This window comes from Chiloscyllium plagiosum, unplaced genomic scaffold, assembly GCF_037043375.1.
Source record: "Chiloscyllium plagiosum isolate Xiang-an unplaced genomic scaffold, Cpla_swu_hap1 HiC_scaffold_33, whole genome shotgun sequence".
Lineage (NCBI taxonomy): Eukaryota > Metazoa > Chordata > Chondrichthyes > Orectolobiformes > Hemiscylliidae > Chiloscyllium > Chiloscyllium plagiosum.
Genome location: NW_028270171.1, coordinates 34752002 through 34773150, shown reverse-complemented (window position 1 = coordinate 34773150; position 21149 = coordinate 34752002). Strand labels below are relative to the sequence as shown.

The window sequence follows — 21149 nt, the reverse complement described above, 5'->3', positions numbered from 1 at the left end:
TTACCAGGATGCTGTCTGGACTGGAGGGCATGTCTTATGAAGAAAGGCTGAGGGAGCTGAGGTGTTTCTCACTGGAGCGAAGAAGGATGAGAGGTAACTTGCTAGAGGTGTACAAGATGATGAGAGGCATAGATAGAGTAGATAGCCAGAGACTTTTTTCCCCAGGGCAGAAATGACTATCACGAGGAGGCATAATTTCAGGGTGAGTGGAGGAAGGTTTCGGGGAGATGTCAAGTAGTTTCTTTACACAGAGGTGGGTGTGTGGAATACACTGCCAGCAGTGGTAGTAGAATCAGATACTTTAGGGACATTTAAGCAACTCTTGCATGGATACATGGAAGATTGTACAATGAAGGATATGTAGGTTAGCCTGATCTTAGAGTAGAATAAAAGGTAGGCACAACATTGAAGGCTGAAGGGCCTGTCTTGTGCTGTACCATGCTATGTTCTATTAATGCATTTTTCACTCTCTCTCTATGTTCAGATTTTATGTTAATAAATTGGGAGATTCTGGAGTGAGATTACTGTGTGCAGCTCTGAAGAATCCAGAGTGTAAAATTGAGAGACTGGGGTAAGTACCAGAGAGAGACTGTTTACAATCACCGGGCGTCTGACATTGTTTATTATCATCGTCATCAGGAATAGTGTTATCTGTCATGTTTTGTAATATGGATATTTGTAATAGTATTAATATCAAGCATGAAAATGAACATGGAACAAAATGCAAAAAAGACACAATTACTGATGGGTATAGGAACACCTAATATTGAAATCTGATGCTGTAATATTCTATTTGCATCAAATAATAGTTGTCGATAAGGGAAAGGTGAATTGAATTATTTTATGGCTTTTCTATCTGTAAGAGCTAATTTTTGAAAATTTTTGATTAATGATCAACTGAAGAAAGCTAACGGGCTGAATCTTACTTTGTTTTGGCTCAGTGTCAATGTTATCATGTATCATCGAGGGTTGCTGTCTCTGACACCTTGAGTCGTCTTCTGCTATCCTCCCAATCTTGCCTCATTAACTACCTAGCCTCCCCTGCAATGCCCCTCTTGTCTGTTGCTAACCTGATTTCACCGTCATTGCCCGCATGTCATAGATTAGACTGACATCCCTGCTGTATCTTTGAAAGGTAATTGCGCACCCAGATAAGCAGTGCCAGTTCAAAACTGCCCTTTGTGGAGACTTACATTTTGCCCAAACTTGATAGATAAGAGGAATTTGGCACTCTGCCTTACAGATAGGTGACTGGAGGCCCTATTGAAAGGGGTTGTGCAGAACAGGGCCCTTTTCTTCTGCCAGAACTGACAGAGTAGGCCACAACACCAGACCCTGTGAGCCTGGTCTGAGGATGCCACCTGGAACAGTATGGTCTCAGCCGCCTGGAAGAAAGTCCTGCACTGTAGGAGGAAGGACAATGATTTTCTCTAAACCACCCACAGTAAATTACAGAATCTACTCTCTGCTACCTCATAGTCACTCTGTCTCTGCTGCTGCATGCACCTCACACCCATCCTGGTACATACTGTTCCATCTTCCCTTACCCAATCCCCCCCCCCCACATCCTTAACCCTGCATGGTCTCTGTGCTGCCTACTCAGAAGGCCACACCACATTTTTCCCACCATCGCTAGCTGTAACAGCTGTGTCACCCACTATCATTTCCCTTAATCTATCCCTTTTCCTCATTTCAGCAGAAAATTGCCCACAATAAGGCAGAGAGAGTCAAGACAGATGGTGGGCTGCCCAATGTTCAGCTCCTTCTCCCTTATGAGGAGAGGATCCTGACTGACCACCCCAAGCGGCTGTCTGACAGTGTCCCAGCTCCTGGACTGGTATCAGAGGCTGCCCTTGATTCTCCTATGACTGTGTACAGTTGGCGCAAACATTTCCTTGCTTTACTTCTGCTCTAAACAACAGGGCAGTCAGTAGTATTGTAAGCTTGGTATCTTTGCTTAAAGGGGGAAAGTGCTTAAAGGCAATGCAAAGCAGAAGGTCCTCTCTAACAGTGTTATGGGTCAACCTACAGCATGGAGATTGCTGCATTTCAAGGATGCAGCTCTTCCCGCACCTTAAGGGCAACTAGGGACAGACGATACATGCTGGCCAGCCAGTGATGCCTAATCCCATGAATGAATAAAAAGAAAATGTAGTTAGGCAGAGAGTGTAAAGAGGAAGGATAATGAATAGGGGAATGTGCGTAACAGAAGGCAAGAAAGGCAAAATATCAAAATACAGATGGTGCAAAACAAAAAGGGGATAAAACATCCTGAAGACATGAGCCTTAATTGTATCAGCAATGTAGAGATGGGCTGAGGGCTGGGATTTGTGTAAAAATGGCTGCAGCTGTGGTTCAGGGGAGAGCCCAATGCTTTCACATTGGAAGTGGATATTACTGGGGATGGCCTGGCTGACAGATCTTGCTTGAATCCAATGGGATGGTAATTAACCCTCATAAACAGGCAGTTAACTGATTTCACAAGCTTTTTAGATCCATTATAAGGAGGATGCATTTATTCAAATGAGCATCAATTCTAAGTGGGCAAAGGTGGGTACTGCAGATGCTGGAGATCAAAGTCTAGATTAGAGTGGAGCAGGCAAATCAACATTTCGGGCAAAAGCCCTTCGTCAGGAATGAAGCAATGCCATCAATTCTAGGTGGAAGGTCAATCTTGCAATTGGCATTCATTGTGACAGGTAATATGTCTAGGTGATGCTGGTTGCATACAGCAGTAACAGTTTGGTATAAAGACAATGTTTCCGTCATAGTGAAGCACTGAGTGTTCTTTCTGACTTGGAATTTATATTGACTGACCCCGAACTTCTTGCTTCAATTCATGCAACTACTTGCACAGCTTTCCCACTGATCGTCTAACTCTGTGTTCTGCCATAACATCACCAGTAATCACCCTGCTGTCATTAATCCATGTGGAGTTGATCTGTTTTGCTCTACTGAATGTTGTCCTAAGTTCTATTTAAGATATGTGGTAGCAGATCTGTCCATCTCTGCCCTGTGTTCTGTACAGCTTTAGCTAACACTCTCTTTAATATCCTGTTCATTCGCATGACCATTCCCAAGATCTGCAGATGATCGAGGCTGTGAAATCTTTATTTCATTCCCAGCAACTTACAAACTTCATGAGAACTTAGGACCAGAAGTAGGCCATTTGGCCCCTCAAGACTGACCCACCATTCATAAAATTGTGGCTGATCCCCAGGACTTGAGACATTTTTTGTGCTATCTCCTTAAAGCCCTTCACTCCCTGATATTTCAGAAATCTCTCTACTTCCTCTTTAGATAGTTTGTGATCCATGCTCCACAACTCTCTGAGCCAGAGAATTCCCAACATTCACTATTCTCTGGGAAAATAAGTTCTTTTGCATTTCAATTTGAAATCTGTTTTCTCTTTTTCTGTAACTCTGCCCCCTAGTTTGAGATTCACACACTAGTGGAAATATCTACTCAACATCTACTCTGTCAAGCTGCCAATCACAAAATCTTGTATGTTTCAATAGATCTTCCCTCATTCTTAAGAATAAAAGCCTCATCCTTGAGTCAACATCTACATCCCACAAATTGGACCTATTTTGTGGACCTATTTTGAACTGCCTCCAGTACTGACATCCCTTTTGTTAAATATAGTCTGGGTTCAACCTCATCAAAACCCTGTAGAGTTGTTGTAAGACTTTTCAAATTTAAACTCCATCCCCTGCAGCGATGAAGACTTTGCTTTCTGAATTGCTTGTTGCCTCTGAATCATTCCTTAATGCTTTAAAACTCATTGTGATCTGAATCCATCTGTAATGGTATTCCCCATCGAGGGGATTACCCCCTCTACCATTAGTTGAGTGAGAGGTGTGGGTGAACAGTCTCGTGTGAAAGAGATTTCATCCACATTGTAAATCGGCCAGTAACAATCAAACAATAAACCTTTCCCTTGCCCGGTGAGTGGTCTTGAGGAATATTTGGAACTGCTCCCATGGCTCCTTTGGTCAGGGCTGTTACAACACTGGGACCTTGTTTGGTGCTCCCAGGTTATGCTGAGCACATACCATACATCAACATAGTGCTTTACTGTGCCTCTTCCCATTCCGTGCCATCACAAGAATCTGCTCTTCCTCCTCAATGTGGCTTCCCTCCCATGCTGTGTATTTTTGTGAAAAGCTGGGGTTAAGGTGCTGCCATCTTTCCTCTCTTCATCAGACTCGTCGGTGCCTTTTTGCCATTCTTTGTTTTTCCTGTTGCTATTGTTCCCCTTCCTCCTCTTCTGTATCCCTGCTTACACTTCCTCATTCTCGATTGCTGTCATTTGTTGTTTGGGGTCTGTTGTGCTGCTTGCTTCGTTTCACATTTGCCAATTAGCTACCTGACTGGATAAGTCTGATCACACCTGATATACTTTAATTGTAGTGTCTGTAGCCTCTTGTGGTCCTCCAGTAGCTTCTTCGAATTCCTTAATTATAGCCACATGTTGTAGGGGTGTCTCTCCCAGAGTGATATAGCTTCCATCCTGACCTCTGACGCCATGCTACCACACAATCATGTATCTACCCAAAGGCATACCTACTGGCCGTTAGCCTGTTAAGTGTGAGAGTATATTGAGTATAATAATCTGTACCAGACACTTCTGTTTGTTTTGAAGGTGTTAGTTCTTCTCCCCACCACAGCTGAAAATGTGATGGTCACTCCCTCTTGATGGTATTGGTTACCTCTAGATGACTTCACTCTCAAAGAGAAATTCCTAATTCTTAATTCCTGGCATTAAAGCATAAATATATACCAAATCGAAAGAACTTAAAAGATCCTACTGTTGTCTCCTTTAAACTGTATTTAACTTGTTAGTATTATTTGCTGTCCTTATTGTAGCTCCCAAACAATTAATTGTTCAGTCTAAACTTTATCTCTTATATACAAGTCTTATCTGCACTTTGTTTTAACATGAATAAATTCAAAATTAATATCCTCAATCAAATCAATAAAGTTCTCAATCTAATAAACTATTCCAAATGATTTGGAGATGCCGGTGTTGGACTGGGGTGTGCTAAGTTAAAAATCACGTAACACCAGGTTATAGTCCAGGTTATTTGGAAGCACTAGCTATTCGGAGTGCTGCTCCTTCATCAGGTGATTATGAAGAATAGGATTCTAAGACACAGAATTTATAGCAAAAGTTTGCAGTCTGGTGTAACAGAAATTACATATTGAAAAAGACCTGGATTGCTTGTTAAGTCTCTCATCTTTTAGAATGACCATGTTGGTTTCAGTTCTTTCATATGTAAATCACAACATTTTTAAAAACTTTTTGGTAACTTTTAAAAAATGTTTTGTGATTTACATATAAAAGAACTGAAACCAACATGGTCATACTAAAAGATGAGAGACTTATCAAACAATTTGGGTCTTTTTCAATATATGAACTTTTGCTATAAATTCTGTGACTTACAATCTTATTCTCCACAATCACCTGATGAAGGAGCAGTGCTCCAAAAGCTAGTGCTTCCAAATAAACCTGTTGGACTATAACCTGGTGTTGCATGATTTTAAACAATTTCTAGTTCTCAAAACTTGGATTTGCTGTTTCTATCATTGTTTTAACTGAGGCATTCGTGGCAGCCATTCTGTCTTAATCATGAGTCTTAGGGAACCTTTACAATCTAATGAAGTATTTTTACAATATTCTTCAAACAGCAATCAAACATTTCTATTTGATTCCAAGCATTTGGGCATCTTAGATTTCTAAAAGATATTTATTAATTCCTGTAGGCATCTCACCATGTTTCCAAATTGAAATACTAGCCGATTCCCTTTAATTCAATCTCTTTTTAAAAGAATTGTTTCCAGAGAAACAATATGTATGTGTTTTCAACGTTTTGTTCTTTTCATTCATTGTCTGTCCCAGCTGTATTCTGGAAATGTAAAACACAGGAACTTGTCTTGTATCAAATATTAGCCAGCACACCAATGAGGTCTTAGTTTCCCTATCAGCATCCCGATCAGCACCTTTGTTGGAAAATTCACCTTCCAATTTCTCTCCAGACAGCCACAATTTCATCGCCTGTGAAGATTTTGTTTCCTGACCTGATGTGTCCTCTCTGTTTGGATTTTTGCCCCTCTCACCCCACCTGCTTGATTCCATCCTCACCTGGCCTGTCCTGAATCTGCATTCACATTCTTTGGATATCGTTTATATCTGTCTGGTGCGGCTTTCCGCCCTAATCACTTGCAAGCTTTCCACAAAGTATTGCAATATTACATACTTCAGCTCTCATGTTTTCTTATCCATGTGTCTTATATAATCTACTCTTTCCCAAGTTTAAACATTGTCTATGTTTTGCCCAAGACATGTGCTGTCTTGTTCACAGTGGGGTACTGCAAGGATCTGTTTTGGGGCCACTGCTGTTTGTCATTTTTATAAACTACCTGGATGAGGGCGTAAAAGCTTGGGTTAGTAAATTTGTGGATGACACGAAGGTCGATACAGTTGTGGATAGTGCTGAAGGATGTTGTAGATTACAGAGGGACATAGATAAGCCACAGAGCTGGGCTGAGAGATCGTAAATGAAGTTTAATGTGGAAAAATGTGAGATGATTCACTTTGGGAGGAGCAACAGGAATGAAGAGTACTGGGCTACCGGTAAGATTCTTGATGGTGTAGATGAACAGAGAGATCTTGGTGTCCATAGATCCCAGTAAGTTGTCACCTAGGTTGATAGGGTTGTTAAGAAGGCAGATGGTGTGTTAGCTTTTATTGGTAGAGGGATTGTGTTTCAAAGCTGTGAGGTCATGCTGCAGCTGTACAAAACTTTTGTGCGGTCACACTTGGAGTATTGCGTACAGTTCTGGTCACCGCATTACAGGAACAGGCCCTCCAAGCCTGTGCCGATCCAGATCCTCTATCTAAACCTGTTGCCTGTTTTCTTAGGGTCTGTATCCCTCTACACCCTGCTCCTTCATGTATCTGTCTAGATATATCTTAAATACCCATCTCTACCATCTCCGCTGATAACACGTTCCAGGCACCCACCACCTTCTTGCTATCCACCCTATGTATACCTCGCGTGATTTTGTAGACCTCAATCAGATCCCCCTCAGCCTCTCTGTCTAATGAAAATAATCCTAATCTACTTAACCGCTTTTCATACCTGGCGCTCTTCATACCAGGCAACATCCTGGTTAACTTCCTGTGCACCTTCTCCAAAGCAACCACATCCTTTTGGTAATATGGCGACCAGGACTGTATACAGTATTCCAAATGTGGCCGAACCAAAGACTTGTACAATTGTAACATGACATGCCAACTCTTATACTCAGTACCCTGTCCGATGAAGGAAAGCATGCTGTATGTCTTCTAGAACACTCTATCGACCTGCATTGCTACCTGAGCACCCAAATCTCTCTATACATCAGTTTCCCCCAGGACTCTTCCATTGACCATATAGTTCGCTGTTGAATTGGATCTTCCAAAATGCACCCCCTTATATTTGCCCAGATTGAATTCCATCTGCCACTTCTCTGCCCAACTCTCCAATCCATCCATATTCTGTTGTATTCTCTGACAGTCCTCTTCATTATCTGCTATTTCACCAAAATTAACAACATCTGCAAACTTGCTAATCAGACCACCAAAACCTTCCTCTAGATCATTTATGTATATCACAAACAGCATTGATCCCAGCACGGATCCCTGTGGAACACCACTGCTCACAGTTCTCTATTTTGATAAATTCTCTTCCCCTACTACTCTCTGTCTCCTGCTGCCCAGCCAGATTTCTATCCATCTAACTAGTACACCCTGGGGCCCATGCAACTTCACCTCCTCTATCAGCCTACCATAGAGAACATTATCAAACTCCTTACTAAAGTCCATGTATAAAACATCTACAGCCCTTCCCGCATCAATCAACTTTGTCACTTCTTCAAAGAGTTCTATTAAGTTTGTAAGACATGACCTTCCCTGCACAAAACCAGGTTATTCTTTCACTGATAAATCCATTTTCTTCCAAATAGGAATAGATCCTATCCCTCAGTATCTTCTCCAAGAGCTTCCCTACCACTGATGTCAGGCTCATCGGTCTATAATTACCTGGATTACCCTGCTATCCTTCCTAAACAAGGGGATGACATTAGCAATTCTCCAGTCCACCAAGACCTCACCCATTTTTAAGGATGCTGCAAAAACCTCTGTTAAGGCTCCAGCTATTTCTCCTCTTGCTTCTTTCAGTAACCTGGGATAGATCCCATCTGGAATTGGACATTTGTCCACCTTAATTCATTTTAGAATACCCAACACTTGCTCCCTTATGACCTAGAGTAATCAAACACTTGACCTAGAGTAATCAAACACTTGACCTAGAGTAATCAAGCATCTATCCCGAACCTGTCATCTGTCATGTCCCTCTCCTTGCTGAATACTGAGGCAAAGTACTCATTAAGAATCTCACCCATTTTCATTGACTCATGCATAACTTTACTGCTTTGTCCTGGAGTGGGCCAAGCCTTTCTCTAGTTACCCTCTTACTCCTTATATATGATTAAAAGGCTTTGGGATTTTCCTTAACCTAGTTTGTTAAAGACATTTCATCACCCCTTTTAGCCCTCTTAATTCCTCTTTTCAGATTGGTTCGACTTTCTCGATATTCATCCAAAGCTTCATCTGTTTTCAGTTGCCTAGACCTTATAGAACATAGAACATTGCAGCACAGTCCAGGCCCTTCAGCCCTCAATGTTTTCACAGGTTGGTGCAACAATCTGAAGCCCATCCAACTTGAATTACTTTATTATCATCCATATGTTTATCCAATGACCATTTAAATGCCCTTAAAGTTGGCAAGACTACTGCTGTTTCAGGCAGGCCGTTCTACGCCCCTACTACTCTCTGAATAAAGAAACCATCTCTGGCATCTGATCTATATCTATCACCCCTCAATTTAAAGTCATATCCCCTCATGCTGGCCATCACCATCTGAAGAAAAAGGCTGTCACCATCCACCCTATCTAACCCTCTCTTAATCTTTTATGTCTCAATTAAGTCACCTTTAAACCTTCTCTCTAATGAAAACTGCCTCAAGTCCCTGAGCATCTCCTTATCTATTCCCTCCATACCAAGCAACAATTTCAGGGTTCCGAAACCCAATCCCTCTACCAATAAAAGCCAATACGCCATATGCCTTCTTAACAACCTTCTCAACCTGGGTGGCAACTTTTGGGGATTTATGCACATGGACACCAAGATCTCTCTGCTCATCTACACTACCAAGAATCTTAGCATTAACCTCGTACTCTCTATTCCTGTTGCTCCTTCCAAATTGAATCACCTCACACTTTTCCACATTAAACTCTATTTGCCACCTCTCATAAATCAAAACAAAATAAAAATTAGACACCTTACCAATCCAGCACATAGAACCTTTTTTATTAGATTAGAGAAGGAGAATGAATTGGAAACACTACTTTACTTTAATAGTGTTCCGGGTAAAGCAAACACCAAATATATTACTTTATTTACCCAGCAGCCCTCCAGTCCTCACTCCTGCTGTTAAAATGGAGGTCTGACTTATGTATGATTCCTTTTTCCTCTTAGGTCATCTCACAATTTCACCTGTCATCCATGATTCCCTAATCTTGCCATTTCTATCCCTCATATTCACAGGGACATGTCTTCACTGCATTCTAGTCAAAATCTCTTTAAAAGCCTCCCACACTGTTTCTGAGTTCTGTGCATATTGCCTCACTGCCTGAATTGTCCATAATGCAACTCCTCGAACCCTTTTACCTCCGTCTCTGTCCTGCCTGAAACATCTATATTGTGGGATATTTAGTTGCCAATTATGCCATTCCCTCAACCAAGTCTCAGTAATAGCAATAACATCATACTCCCAGGTACTAATCCAAGTACATTCATGTGCCTTACCTACTACACTTCTCGCATTAAAACAAATGCATCTCAGACCAGTCTGACTCTGTTCTACAAAGCTTCCAACAACATACAGCAGCCATCATCAGTAGGAATGACTTTCACACTCAAAATGTAACTGATCTGTGACTGCTGCAAACAAATCCTTACTGACTGTGCAAGCTCCCTGATGCCTACACATTGCAGTAATCCTGGATGCTTGACTTTTTCAGGCTCTCTGTTTGCCATCAAGGTTTGGTACTAGTGCTGGAAAAGCACAGCCGATCAGGCAGCATCCAAGGACCAGGAGAGTCGATGTTTCAAGCATAGGCTCTTCATCAGGAATGAGGGGGTGGCATAAGGGGGCTGCGAGATAAATGGGAGGGAGTGGGGCCAGAGGGAAGGTAGCTCGGAATGTCACAGGTCAATGGAGGTGGGCGTGATAGTGACAGGTCAGAAAGGAGGGTGGAGCAGATAGATGGGAAGGAAGAACAGTTCAAGAGAGCGATGCTGGGTTGCAGGATTTGGTCGAGGATTGGGTGAGGGCAGGGTAGATGAGGAAACTGGTGAAATCAACATTAATTCCATATGGTTGGAGGGGCCCAAGGTGGAAGATGAGGTGTTCTGCCTCCAGTCATCGGGTGGCTAGGATTTGGCAGTGGAGGAGACCCAGGACTTGCATGTCCTTGGCTGAGTGGGAGGGGGAGTTGAAGTGGTCACCCACAGGGCAGTGGGGTTGTTTAGTGTGTGTGTCCCAGAGATGTTCTCTGAAACATTCCACATGTTTGCCTCCTGTCTCCCCAGTGTAGAGACCACATTGAGAACAATAGATGCAGCAGATGAGGTGTTTGGATGTTCAGGAAATTCTCTACCAGATGTGGAAGGATCCTTTGGGGCCTTAGGTGGAGATGAGGGGGGAGGTGTGGCACAGGTTTTATAACTCTTGCGGTTGCAAAGGAAGATGCTGGGAGTGAAGGGTGGGTTGATGGGATGTGGACCGAATGAGGGAGTTGCGGAGGGAATGGTCTCTGCGGAATGCAGGTAGGGATGGGGAGGGAAATATATCACTGGTGGTGAGGTCTGTTTAGAGGTGGCGGAAATGACAGAGTATGATGCAATGTATCCGGAGATTGGTAGGGTGGAAGGTGAGGACCGGGGAGGGGGGAGGGGAGGGGAGGGGAGGGAGAGGGTTCGATCATTATTGCGTTGGGAGAGGTGGGGTTCTAGGGCAAAGGTACGGGAAGTGGAGGAGATGCGCTGAAGGGCAATGTTAACCATGTGGGAGGGGAAATTTCGGTCCTTTAAGGAGGAGGCCATCGGGGATTTCCTGGAGTGGAATTGATCCTCCTGGGAGCAGATACAGGGAGGCGGAGTAATTAGGTGTAAGGAATAGCGTTTTTACAGGAGTAAGGGTGGGAGGAGATGTAGTCTAGGTAGCTGCGGGAGTCGATCGGTTTGTCCATATTAAGTTGGTTGCCAGATATGGAGATTCAGAGGTCCAGGAAGGGCAGGGGGGTGTCCGAGATGGTCCAGGTGAACTTGAGGTCGGCGTGGAAGGTAGTTGTGAAGTTGATGAACTGCTCAACGTCCTTGAGCGCATGTGGTGGTGCCGACACAGTCATCGATGTAGCAGACGAAAACGTGGGGAGTGGTGCCGATGTAACTATGGAAGATGGGCTGTTCCACATACCTGGTGTAGAGCAGGCCCATGTGGGTGCCCATGACTACCCCTTTAGTTTGAAGGAAGTGGGGGAGGGCGGGGTGGGGTGGAATTGCTGCTGACTTGTCTGAATCAGTGATGCTCCAACAATATTTGCAGCTCAACATCGTTGTTACGACACGGAAATTAAACTCTCTGTTAATTAAGCCAAACACCCAGAAAAGCTCGTCTCACCTTGCCTCATAATCTGTTAAAATACGAGTGACAGAGAACTCCCAAATTCCACTCTTTAAAGGAAATATCATCAATTTATTTTTTAATTCTGAGTGAACATTAAACAACAACTGTTCATAACTCTGAGTCAGCACCCACCGCCCCCCCCCTTTCTCTTAACAGCTTATTATCTGCCTCTAACTCTATAACAATGCACTTCCAATAAGGCACTTATTAAAATACATCAACTTCATTTCAAAGCCATACAGGCACTGTCTTCACTCTTCCAGCTGGAGATTTCCCTGGGTCATTGTCTTTCTTTATACTGCCATTATGTTTCACATGAAAAGGTACCTTTGATAGTGTTTTCTAAGTTCTTTGAGAGCCAAGATATTAGCTGGGCAATTAGCTCTCCAGGGCTTTTTCTCTCTCTGCGGCAGTTGCTCTCTGACCAATTTTCAAAATGTCCACATTCTTTTACCCCCAGCTTTGGCTCATCTCATTGGTTCAATGTTGGCAAAACAATAAATTCAAACTCGATTGGATTTTAGTATCTTTGGGCATAATTTTAACAGGTTAAATTTGAATTGTCAAAACAGCCACCAAAACTCAGGTATCCATTTCTCAGCCAAATGTTACGCATTTATAATTTTCCAGTGCACTCTTGGACTGCCATTTAGTCATATACGCAGGTGCTTGTAATCTCTCAGTTCAGAACAACACTGTCTCTCTTAAAGGTACAGTACACGCCTTCAACTTCATACCATCATCTCAGGTTCAAAGGAATCCACTCACTCCGTACCAATGGATTTTGCTAGCTGTGTGGAACTTTATGGACGATGCACTGTTGAGCACTACTTCCACTTACCGTATGGATATCTCGGAAAAAGAGTTAAGGCAGCACCATCTGCAAATTCCCTTCAAGCTGCACACCATCCTGACTTGGAACTATATCACTGTTCCTTTGCTGTCACTGGGAAAAAAAAATCTTAGCACTATGTTCTGAACAACATTGCAGGTGGACAGCAGCTTGCTGGCAATAAATGCTGGCTTTGCCACAGACACGTAAAAGAATAAACAAAAGCAAGCTGTATTCACTTGGGAACTCGGGCCATTGTGCACCTGGGTGGAAGCTGTGCTTAGGAAAGAGATCTGTGTTCTGGTGGTGGATGGCATTCTGTGTAACCTGGAGCTACAGTGGGCTGCACTGTAATTGTCTGGCTCTGACAATATTGCATTCATGACTCTCCATACCCTGCCCATGTGGCCAAGCCACCTGATTCCAATCCTGTTAACAGGATTTTCTAACATCATGTCCTTATCTTAAGTACTAGCACCAAATCTATTCCTACTCCACTGACTTATCCCATCATGCTTCCGAGCAACTCGGGACAAGAAAGTGAAGATGTAGAGGTTCTGTTTTGCAACCTTATCCTGATCACTCCTATGCTTCTATTTTGTTCTTTCTTTCTGTCCGTATCCCCTCCCCTTTCTTTGCCACTAAACCCTTTTCAATTGCTGCTTTTTCCATTTCTGATGAAAGCAGATGGCGCTCAGACATTAATTTTACAGGACTAATGTAACTTTTCTTCTAAATCAAATCTTGAGGACTTTACACGCTACATTATTGTCATCAAGGGTGGGTTTTACCCTCATTTCTCATTTTACTCTCTCTGATCCCCAGACTCGGTTATAACAGTCTCTCAGATTCTTGTGCCGAAGATCTTGCCTCTGCTCTCAGTACAAAGCAGTCGTTGACATACTTGGATCTGGGGGGGAACTCCTTCACAGACCAATCCATCCCCTCTCTGCTCCACCTGATACAGACCTGTAAGAGTCTACAGGAGATTCGGTGAGCATTTATGTTAATTTGAAGTTTGAATAGAATTATTTAAAGTTTAGAAACAAAATAGAAATTGCTGGAAAAGCTCAGCAGGTCTGGTAGCATCAGTGAAGAGAAATCAGAGTTAAGGTTTCGGGTCTAGTGACATTTTCTTCTAAGTCAAACAGACCTGAAACGTTAACTCTGATTTCTCTGCACAGATGCTACCTGCTGAGCTTTTCCAGCAGTTTCAGTTTCTGTTTTACACTATCCTCAGTTCTTTAAGTTTTCATTAAATTTTAGGTTTAATATTTATAGGTATCATTGAATTATGAACTCCAGTTCCCCCATTACTTATATTGTTAAACTTTTTCCTGATTTAATTTTCATATTTCAGATTTTGGAGCAATCAGTTCAGTTCAAGTGGGAGAACACAATTGGCATCGCTGCAGTCACTGAAACCCAACCTTCGTGTGCATATGTGAGCATTTCAATTTCTCTCACTGTATGAACAATTTGATCTAATTTCCGCCCCCCCCCCCCCCCCCCTTTAAGTGGCCGTGCTCCAGGCTGAAATCCTATTGGCTGTTGCCAGGTCTCCAGCTCGAGCTGAGTGAGGGTCATCTCCCATTGTGAGGTCAGCGGCCCAGCCACAGGGCCAGGAGAGTCAAGACCTGGCCCCACAGCGCAACTTCTGTAGAATATCCAGGTCTCGATGTTTCCCCAATGGGAAATACACAACCAGGAAGGAGCCACTGTGGGGCTTACTCAGGACTGTGAAGGGGGTACGACATTTATACTTGGGGCTTGGAGGGGAAGTCCCACTGGTTTCTATGTGGTATCTATGCCCAGGGACCCTGCTTGGGAAGTGAACCTACATATGTTTAGGATAGGATCGTTTCAGCTGGGATGTATTCTATCATTCAAAAGGGTCAAATATCTACTGTATGGGGCACCTATTGCTGCAGATTATAGTGGATTGGCAACCAAGGAATTACACTGAAAATATAAATACTTTTCTGAGTTACCTCAGTAAGAAAGGAACAATTCCAGTGACCAGGAACTTGTAGGAGCAGCACAGACTGGAATTGCATGTCAGGAACCTGCAGAAACCTGGACATAGCAGACTCTGTGGAAATCCCCTGGGGAATTGAAGACTCTGATGTGAGACCATTATCGGGTACCCTTCTAAAGGATCCATTAAAATTGGAACAATTGAAGGTTCTAATTCTGTACAGTTAATAGTTGCCCAGGAAATGTTAGACAATGAGGGCGCCAACCCAATACCATTTGCAGTCAGTTTGGCCATTGCCTGTTCTAACATATACTGCCCATTATCCCTTTCCTCCAACCCCGATGTTTTCTGAAACCTTCCAATTAGCCCCAAAATCCCCAGCCCATAGCCCTAGCGTCACTCAACTCTAACACTTAACTTACATAATTAGCCTTTCACAGCAAATGTCAGGGTCTGGCTGTACTGTTGGGTGTTTAATTCATGTACTCAGTGCACTCTTGCAAAAAAGGATTGGCATGAATTCTCCAGTACCCCTGAACTAGGGAAAATTCTGTTCATTTCAGCTACACTGTGCATTTCTGATGAGGCTGGAATCTGAATGTCCAACTATAAATGTGAATCTCAAGTACTAACATTAAAAAAAAGTGGAATAGCAATCACAGTCAGAATATCTGAGCCAGTGTATTTAATGCAGACTTGTCCAATTGTTATTGGTATGACTTTTAACTGAACAATAAGTTTTCATAACTGCTGAAATGGCACATGTCATCTGGAGAATATCAAATACAGAATTGATCAGATAAATTTTCCTGCATTCACCAAAAATAACAAATGTAGAACTTGCTGATTCAGTGTAAACTGCACTGCAGTAAATAGAACAGAGAACATAGAAGAATACAGCGCAGTACAGGCCCTTTGGCCCTCGATGTTGCGCCGATCCAAGCCCACCTAACCTACACTAGCCCACTATCCTCCATATGCCTATCCAATGCCCGCTGGGGGACTTTAACTTTCCTGATATTAATTGGGAAAGCTATAGCTCAAGTTCATTAGATGGATCAGTGTTTGTCCAATGTGTGCAGGAGGGTTTCCTGACACAATATGTAGATAGGCCAACAAGAGGTGAGGCCATACTGGATTTGGTTCTGGGTAATGAACCAGGCCAGGTGTTAGAATTAGAGGTAGGTGAGCACTTTGGGGACAGTGACCACAATTCGGTGACCTTTACTCTAGTGATGGAGAGGGATAAGTGTGCACGACAGGGCAAGAGTTATAGATGGGGGCAGGGAAATTATGATGCTGTGAGGCATGACTTAGGATGTGTGGCCTGGAAAAGTAAGCTTCAAGGCAAGGGTGTAATTGATATGTGGAGCTTGTTCAAGGAGCAACTATTGAGTGTCCTTGATAAGTATGTGCCCGTCAGGGAGGGAGGAAAGGGTCGTGTGAGGGAGCCGTGGTTTAATAAGGAATTGGAATCCCTTGTTAAATGGAAGAGGGCGGCCTATGTAAAGATGAGGCGTGAAGGTTCAATTGGGGCGATTGAGAGTTATAAGGTAGCCAGGAAGGACCTGAAGAGAGAGCTAAGAGCAGCAAGGAGGGGACATGAAAGGTCCTTAGTTGGTAGGATTAGGGAAAACCCTAAGGCTTTCTATAGGTATGTCAGGAACAAAAGAATGACTAGGGTAGGAATAGGTCCAGTCAAGGATAGTAGTGGGAAGTTGCGTGTGGAGGCTGAAGAGATTGGGGAGACACTGAATGAATACTTTCAGTATTCAATCAGGAACAGGACATTGTTGTCAATGTGAGTACTGAGTCACAATTAAGTAGAATGGATGGCTTTGAGGTATGTAGAGAAGAGGTGTTGGAAATTCTGGAAAGGGTGAAAATAGATACGTCCCCTGGGCCTGATGGCATTTATCCTAGGATTCTCTGGGAACCAAGGGAAGAGATTGCAGAGCCATTGGCCTTGATTTTTATGTCCTCGTTGTCTACAGGATAGTGCCAGAAGATTGGAGGCTAGCAAATGTGGTTCCCTTGTTCAAGAAGGGGAGTAGGGATAACCCTAGTAACTATAGGCCGGTGAGTCTCACTTCTGTTGTGGGCAAAGTCTTAGAGAGAATTGTAAGGGATAGGATTTATGAACATCTGGATAGGAATAATGTGATCAAGGATAGTCAGAATGGTTTTGTGAAGGGCAAGTTGTGGCTCACAAACCTTATTGAATTCTTTGAGAAGGTGACTAAGGAGGTGGACGAGGGTAAAGCGGTAGATGTGGTGTATATGGATTTTAGTAAGGCGTTTGATAAGGTTCCCCATGGTAGACTACTGCAAAAAATACGGAGGGATGGCATTGAGGGTGAGTTGGAGGTTTGGATTAGGAGTTGGCTGGCTGGAAGAAGACAGAGGGTAGTAGTTGATGGCAAATGTTCATCTTGGAGTGCCGTCACTAGCGGTGTTCCGCAAGGATCTGTTTTGGGACCATTGCTGTTTGTCATTTTTATAAATGACCTGGAAGAGGGGTTAGAAGGTTGGGTGAGTAAGTTTGCGGATGATACGAAAGTCGGAGGAGTTGTAGACAGTGAGGAAGGATGTGGCAGGTTACAGCGGGATATAGATAAGCTGCAGAACTGGGCAGAAAGGTGGCAAATGGAGTTCAATGTAGCTAAGTGTGAGGTGATTCACTTTGATAAGAGTAATAAAAAGATGGGGTACTGGGCTAACGGTCGGATACTTGGTAGTGTGGATGAGCAGAGGGATCTTGGTGTCAATGTACACAAATCTTTGAAAGTTGCCACCCAGGTAAATAGTGCGGTGAAGAAGGCATATGGCGTACTGGCTTTTATTGGTAGAGGAATTGAGTTCCGGAGTACTGAGGTCATGTTGCAGTTGTATAAGACTCTGGTGCGGCCACATCTGGAGTATTGTGTGCAGTTTTGGTCGCCATACTATAGGAAGGATGTGGAGGCACTGGAACGGGTGCAGAGGAGGTTTACCAGGATGTTGCCTGGTATGGTAGGAAGATCGTATGAGGAAAGGCTGAGGCACTTGGGGCTGTTTTCATTGGAGAAAAGAAGGTTTAGGGGTGACTTGATAGAGGTGTACAAGATGATTAGGGGTTTAGATAGGGTCGACAGTGAGAATCTTTTTCCACGTATGGAGTCAGCTATTACAAGGGGGCATAGCTTTAAATTAAGGGGGGGTAGGTATAGGACAGATGTTAGGGGTAGGTTCTTTACTCAGCGAGTCGTGAGTTCATGGAATGCCCTGCCAGTAGCAGTGGTGGACTCTCCCTCATTATGGGCATTTAAGCGGGCATTGGATAGGCATATGGAGGATAGTGGGCTAGTGTAGGTTAGGTGGGCTTGGATCGGCGCAACATCGAGGGCCGAAGGGTCTGTACTGCGCTGTATTCTTCTATGTTCTATGAAATGCCCATAAAGAGGGAGAGTCCACCACTGCTACTGGCAGGGCATTCCATGAACTCACGACTCACTGAGTAAAGAACCTACCCCTAACATCTGTCCTATACCTACCCCCCCGTAATACCTGACTCCATACGTGGAAAAAGGTTCTCACTGTCGACCCTATCTAAACCCCTAATCATCTTGTACACCTCTATCAAGTCACCCCTAAACCTTCTTTTCTCCAATGAAAACAACCCCAAGTGCCTCAGCCTTTCCTCATACGATCTTCCTACCATACCAGGCAAAATCCTGGTAAACCTCCTCTGCACCCGTTCCAGTGCCTCCACATCCTTCCTATAGTATGGCGACCAAAACTGCACACAGTACTCCAGGTGCGGCCGCACCAGAGTCTTATACAACTGCAACATGACCTCAGGACTCCGGAACTCAATTCCTCTACCAATAAAAGCCAGTACGCCATATGCCTTCTTCACCGCACTATTTACCTGGGTGGCAACTTTCAAAGATCTGTGTACATGGACACCAAGATCCCTCTGCTCATCCACACTACCAAGTATCCGACCATTAGCCCAGTACCCCATCTTTTTGTTACTCTTACCAAAGTGAATCACCTTACACTTAGCGACATTGAACTCCATTTACCACCTTTCTGCCCAGTTCTGCAGCTTATCTATATCCCACTGTAACCTGCCACATCCTTCCTCACTGTCAACGACTCCTCCGACTTTCGTATCATCCGCAAACTTGCTCAACCAACCTTCTAGCCCCTCCTCCAGGTCATTTATAAAAATGACAAACAGCAATGGTCCCAAAACAGATCCTTGCGGAACACCGCTAGTAACGGCACTCCAAGATGAACCTTTACCATCAACTACTACCCTCTGTCTTCTTCCAGCCAGCCAATTCCTAATCCAAACCTCCAACTCACCCTCAATGCCATACCTCCGTATTTTTTGAAGTAGCCTACCATGGGGAATCTTATCAAACGCCTTACTAAAATCCATATACACCACATTTACCGCTTTACCCTCGTCCACCTCCTTAGTCACCTTCTCAAAGAATTCAATAAGGTTTGTGAGCCACAACTTGCCCTTCACAAAACCATGCTGACTATCCTTGATCACATTATTCCTATCCAGATGTTCATAAATCCTATCCCTTACAATTCTCTCTAAGACTTTGCCCACAACAGAAGTGAGACTCACCGGCCTATAGTTACTATGGTTATCCCTACTCCCCTTCTTGAACAAGGGAACCACATTTGCTAGCCTCCAGTCTTCTGGCACTACTCCTGTAGACAACGAGGACATAAAAATCAAGGCCAATGGCTTTGCAATCTCCTCCCTTGCTTCCCAGAGAATCCTAGGATAAATGCCATCAGGCCCAGGGGACTTATCTATTTTCACCCTTTCCAGAATTTCCAACACCTCTTCCCTACATACCTCAAAGCCATTCATTCTACTTAATTGTGACTCAGTACTCACATTGACAACAATGTCCTGTTCCTGAAACATATATGATCCACATCTAAGCTACTGAGTATAATGCATGGCTTCTGGCCTTAACAGAGCAAGGGTATCAGCAGTTAATCAGAGGGACGGTAGTTTGATATTCTGGGTCAGTTCATTATGACATAACTCTATTCTTTTAATACTGTTTTTCAGAATCTGATGGATCTACAATACATTATGTTGTTTCCTGCTTTATTTTACATTCCGATCCTTTATGGTCTGACCATTCTCTCCTCCCTCTTGGATAATAAATGGTAAGGTTTCGCTGTATTTATCAGACTTCAAAAATCACAGACTGGGAAGAATCAAAGATTCAAGAAGGCAGCCCAACAGCAACATCTTGGGGCAATTGATGTCAGTGACTTTACCAGCGATTCCCACAGCTGCAAAATGAATGGAGAAGAAACATTGCTCAAACATAAAACTTGTTTCATAGAATAGAATCCCGGCAGTGCGGAAAGAGGCCCAACGTGTCTGCACCATTCCTCTGAACAGTATCCCAGCCTATCCCCAAAACCATGCGTTTAATGTGGTCAATCCACCAAACCTGCACCTCTTTGGACTGTGGGAGGAAGCCAGAGCACCCAGTGGAAACCCACAGAGATACAAGGTAACGCTACACCTGAGAATCCAAGTCAGGTCCCTGGTCCTGTGAGGCAGCCAGGCTAACTGTTGAGCCACCATGCTGCTCTTTCAATCTTTGAAATGTATGGGTCAGTCAAAGAGACAGGATAGTTTCTGAGTATTCTCTCTCCGGTTCCAGCTCTGGTCTGACTATTCCTCACGGCGGAATGATTTGATTCTCTCTGTCTCTGCATCATTTGAGCTGCCGCTCCCAAATCAAACCAAATAAGTGTCTCTTGGGCTAACCGAGATTGTTATGTGCGTTTACTGGAAGGATTGAGCAGTGCAATTTCCCTCGAGGTCTGAATATTGCTCATGGTTTATATGGCAGATTATTGTAACAAGTGTATTTATCTGCATCAATGTCAATGGAAGCAGCGTTAAAAATCACACAACACCAGGTTATAGTCCAACAGGTTTAATTGGAAGCACTAGCTTTCGGAGTGACGCTCCTTCATCACGAGGATAATCACCTGATGAAGGAGCGTCGCTCCGAAAGCTGGTGTGCTTCCAATTAAACCTATTGGTCTATAACCTGGTGTTGGGTGATTTTTAACTTTGTACACCCCAGTCCAACACCGGCATCTCCGAATAATGGAAACAGCAATGACAGCATTGATGCCCCAGGACACCTTGGCTTTGCTGCAATTTGACACTGCCAAGGGTCCCCACTCTGGGCTCCCTGCTGCCAGTGGTCCCCACTCTGGGCTCCCTGCTGTTTATGTGCTGTTATATTGGTAAGTGGATATGATAGAATTAATAGGCATGTCTGACTGTATCTATGAGCGTGAGACTGCATTTACAATTGTGTGAGTGTATCAATGAGTGCGGATGAGTATTTATTTCAATATATCTCACCCCAGGCTGTCGGTATGCTTGGAATGTTTACACACAGTTAGGAGAGCTTTCTTCTATAGTGGGTTGAAGAACCTTCACCACTTCCACTGAGAGTGCAGATTGCAGGAGAATTTCAAAAGCATTGAT

At 43.6% G+C, this 21149-nt stretch overlaps 1 protein-coding gene across 1 annotated transcript in view; it reads left to right on the top strand.

Annotated features, from left to right (window-relative positions):
- Positions 1 to 20579, top strand: part of LOC148141480 (NACHT, LRR and PYD domains-containing protein 3-like) — a 93739-nt gene extending 73160 nt beyond the window's left edge. Inside the window, exons 11-14 of the mRNA XM_087978416.1 lie at positions 485 to 571; positions 13453 to 13620; positions 13988 to 14071; positions 19695 to 20579. Coding sequence (XP_087834542.1) covers positions 485 to 571; positions 13453 to 13620; positions 13988 to 14071; positions 19695 to 19701 — 346 coding nt within the window. The 3' untranslated portion in view covers positions 19702 to 20579. The remainder of the gene's footprint in view (positions 1 to 484; positions 572 to 13452; positions 13621 to 13987; positions 14072 to 19694) is intronic.
- Positions 20580 to 21149: the final 570 nt, after the last annotated feature.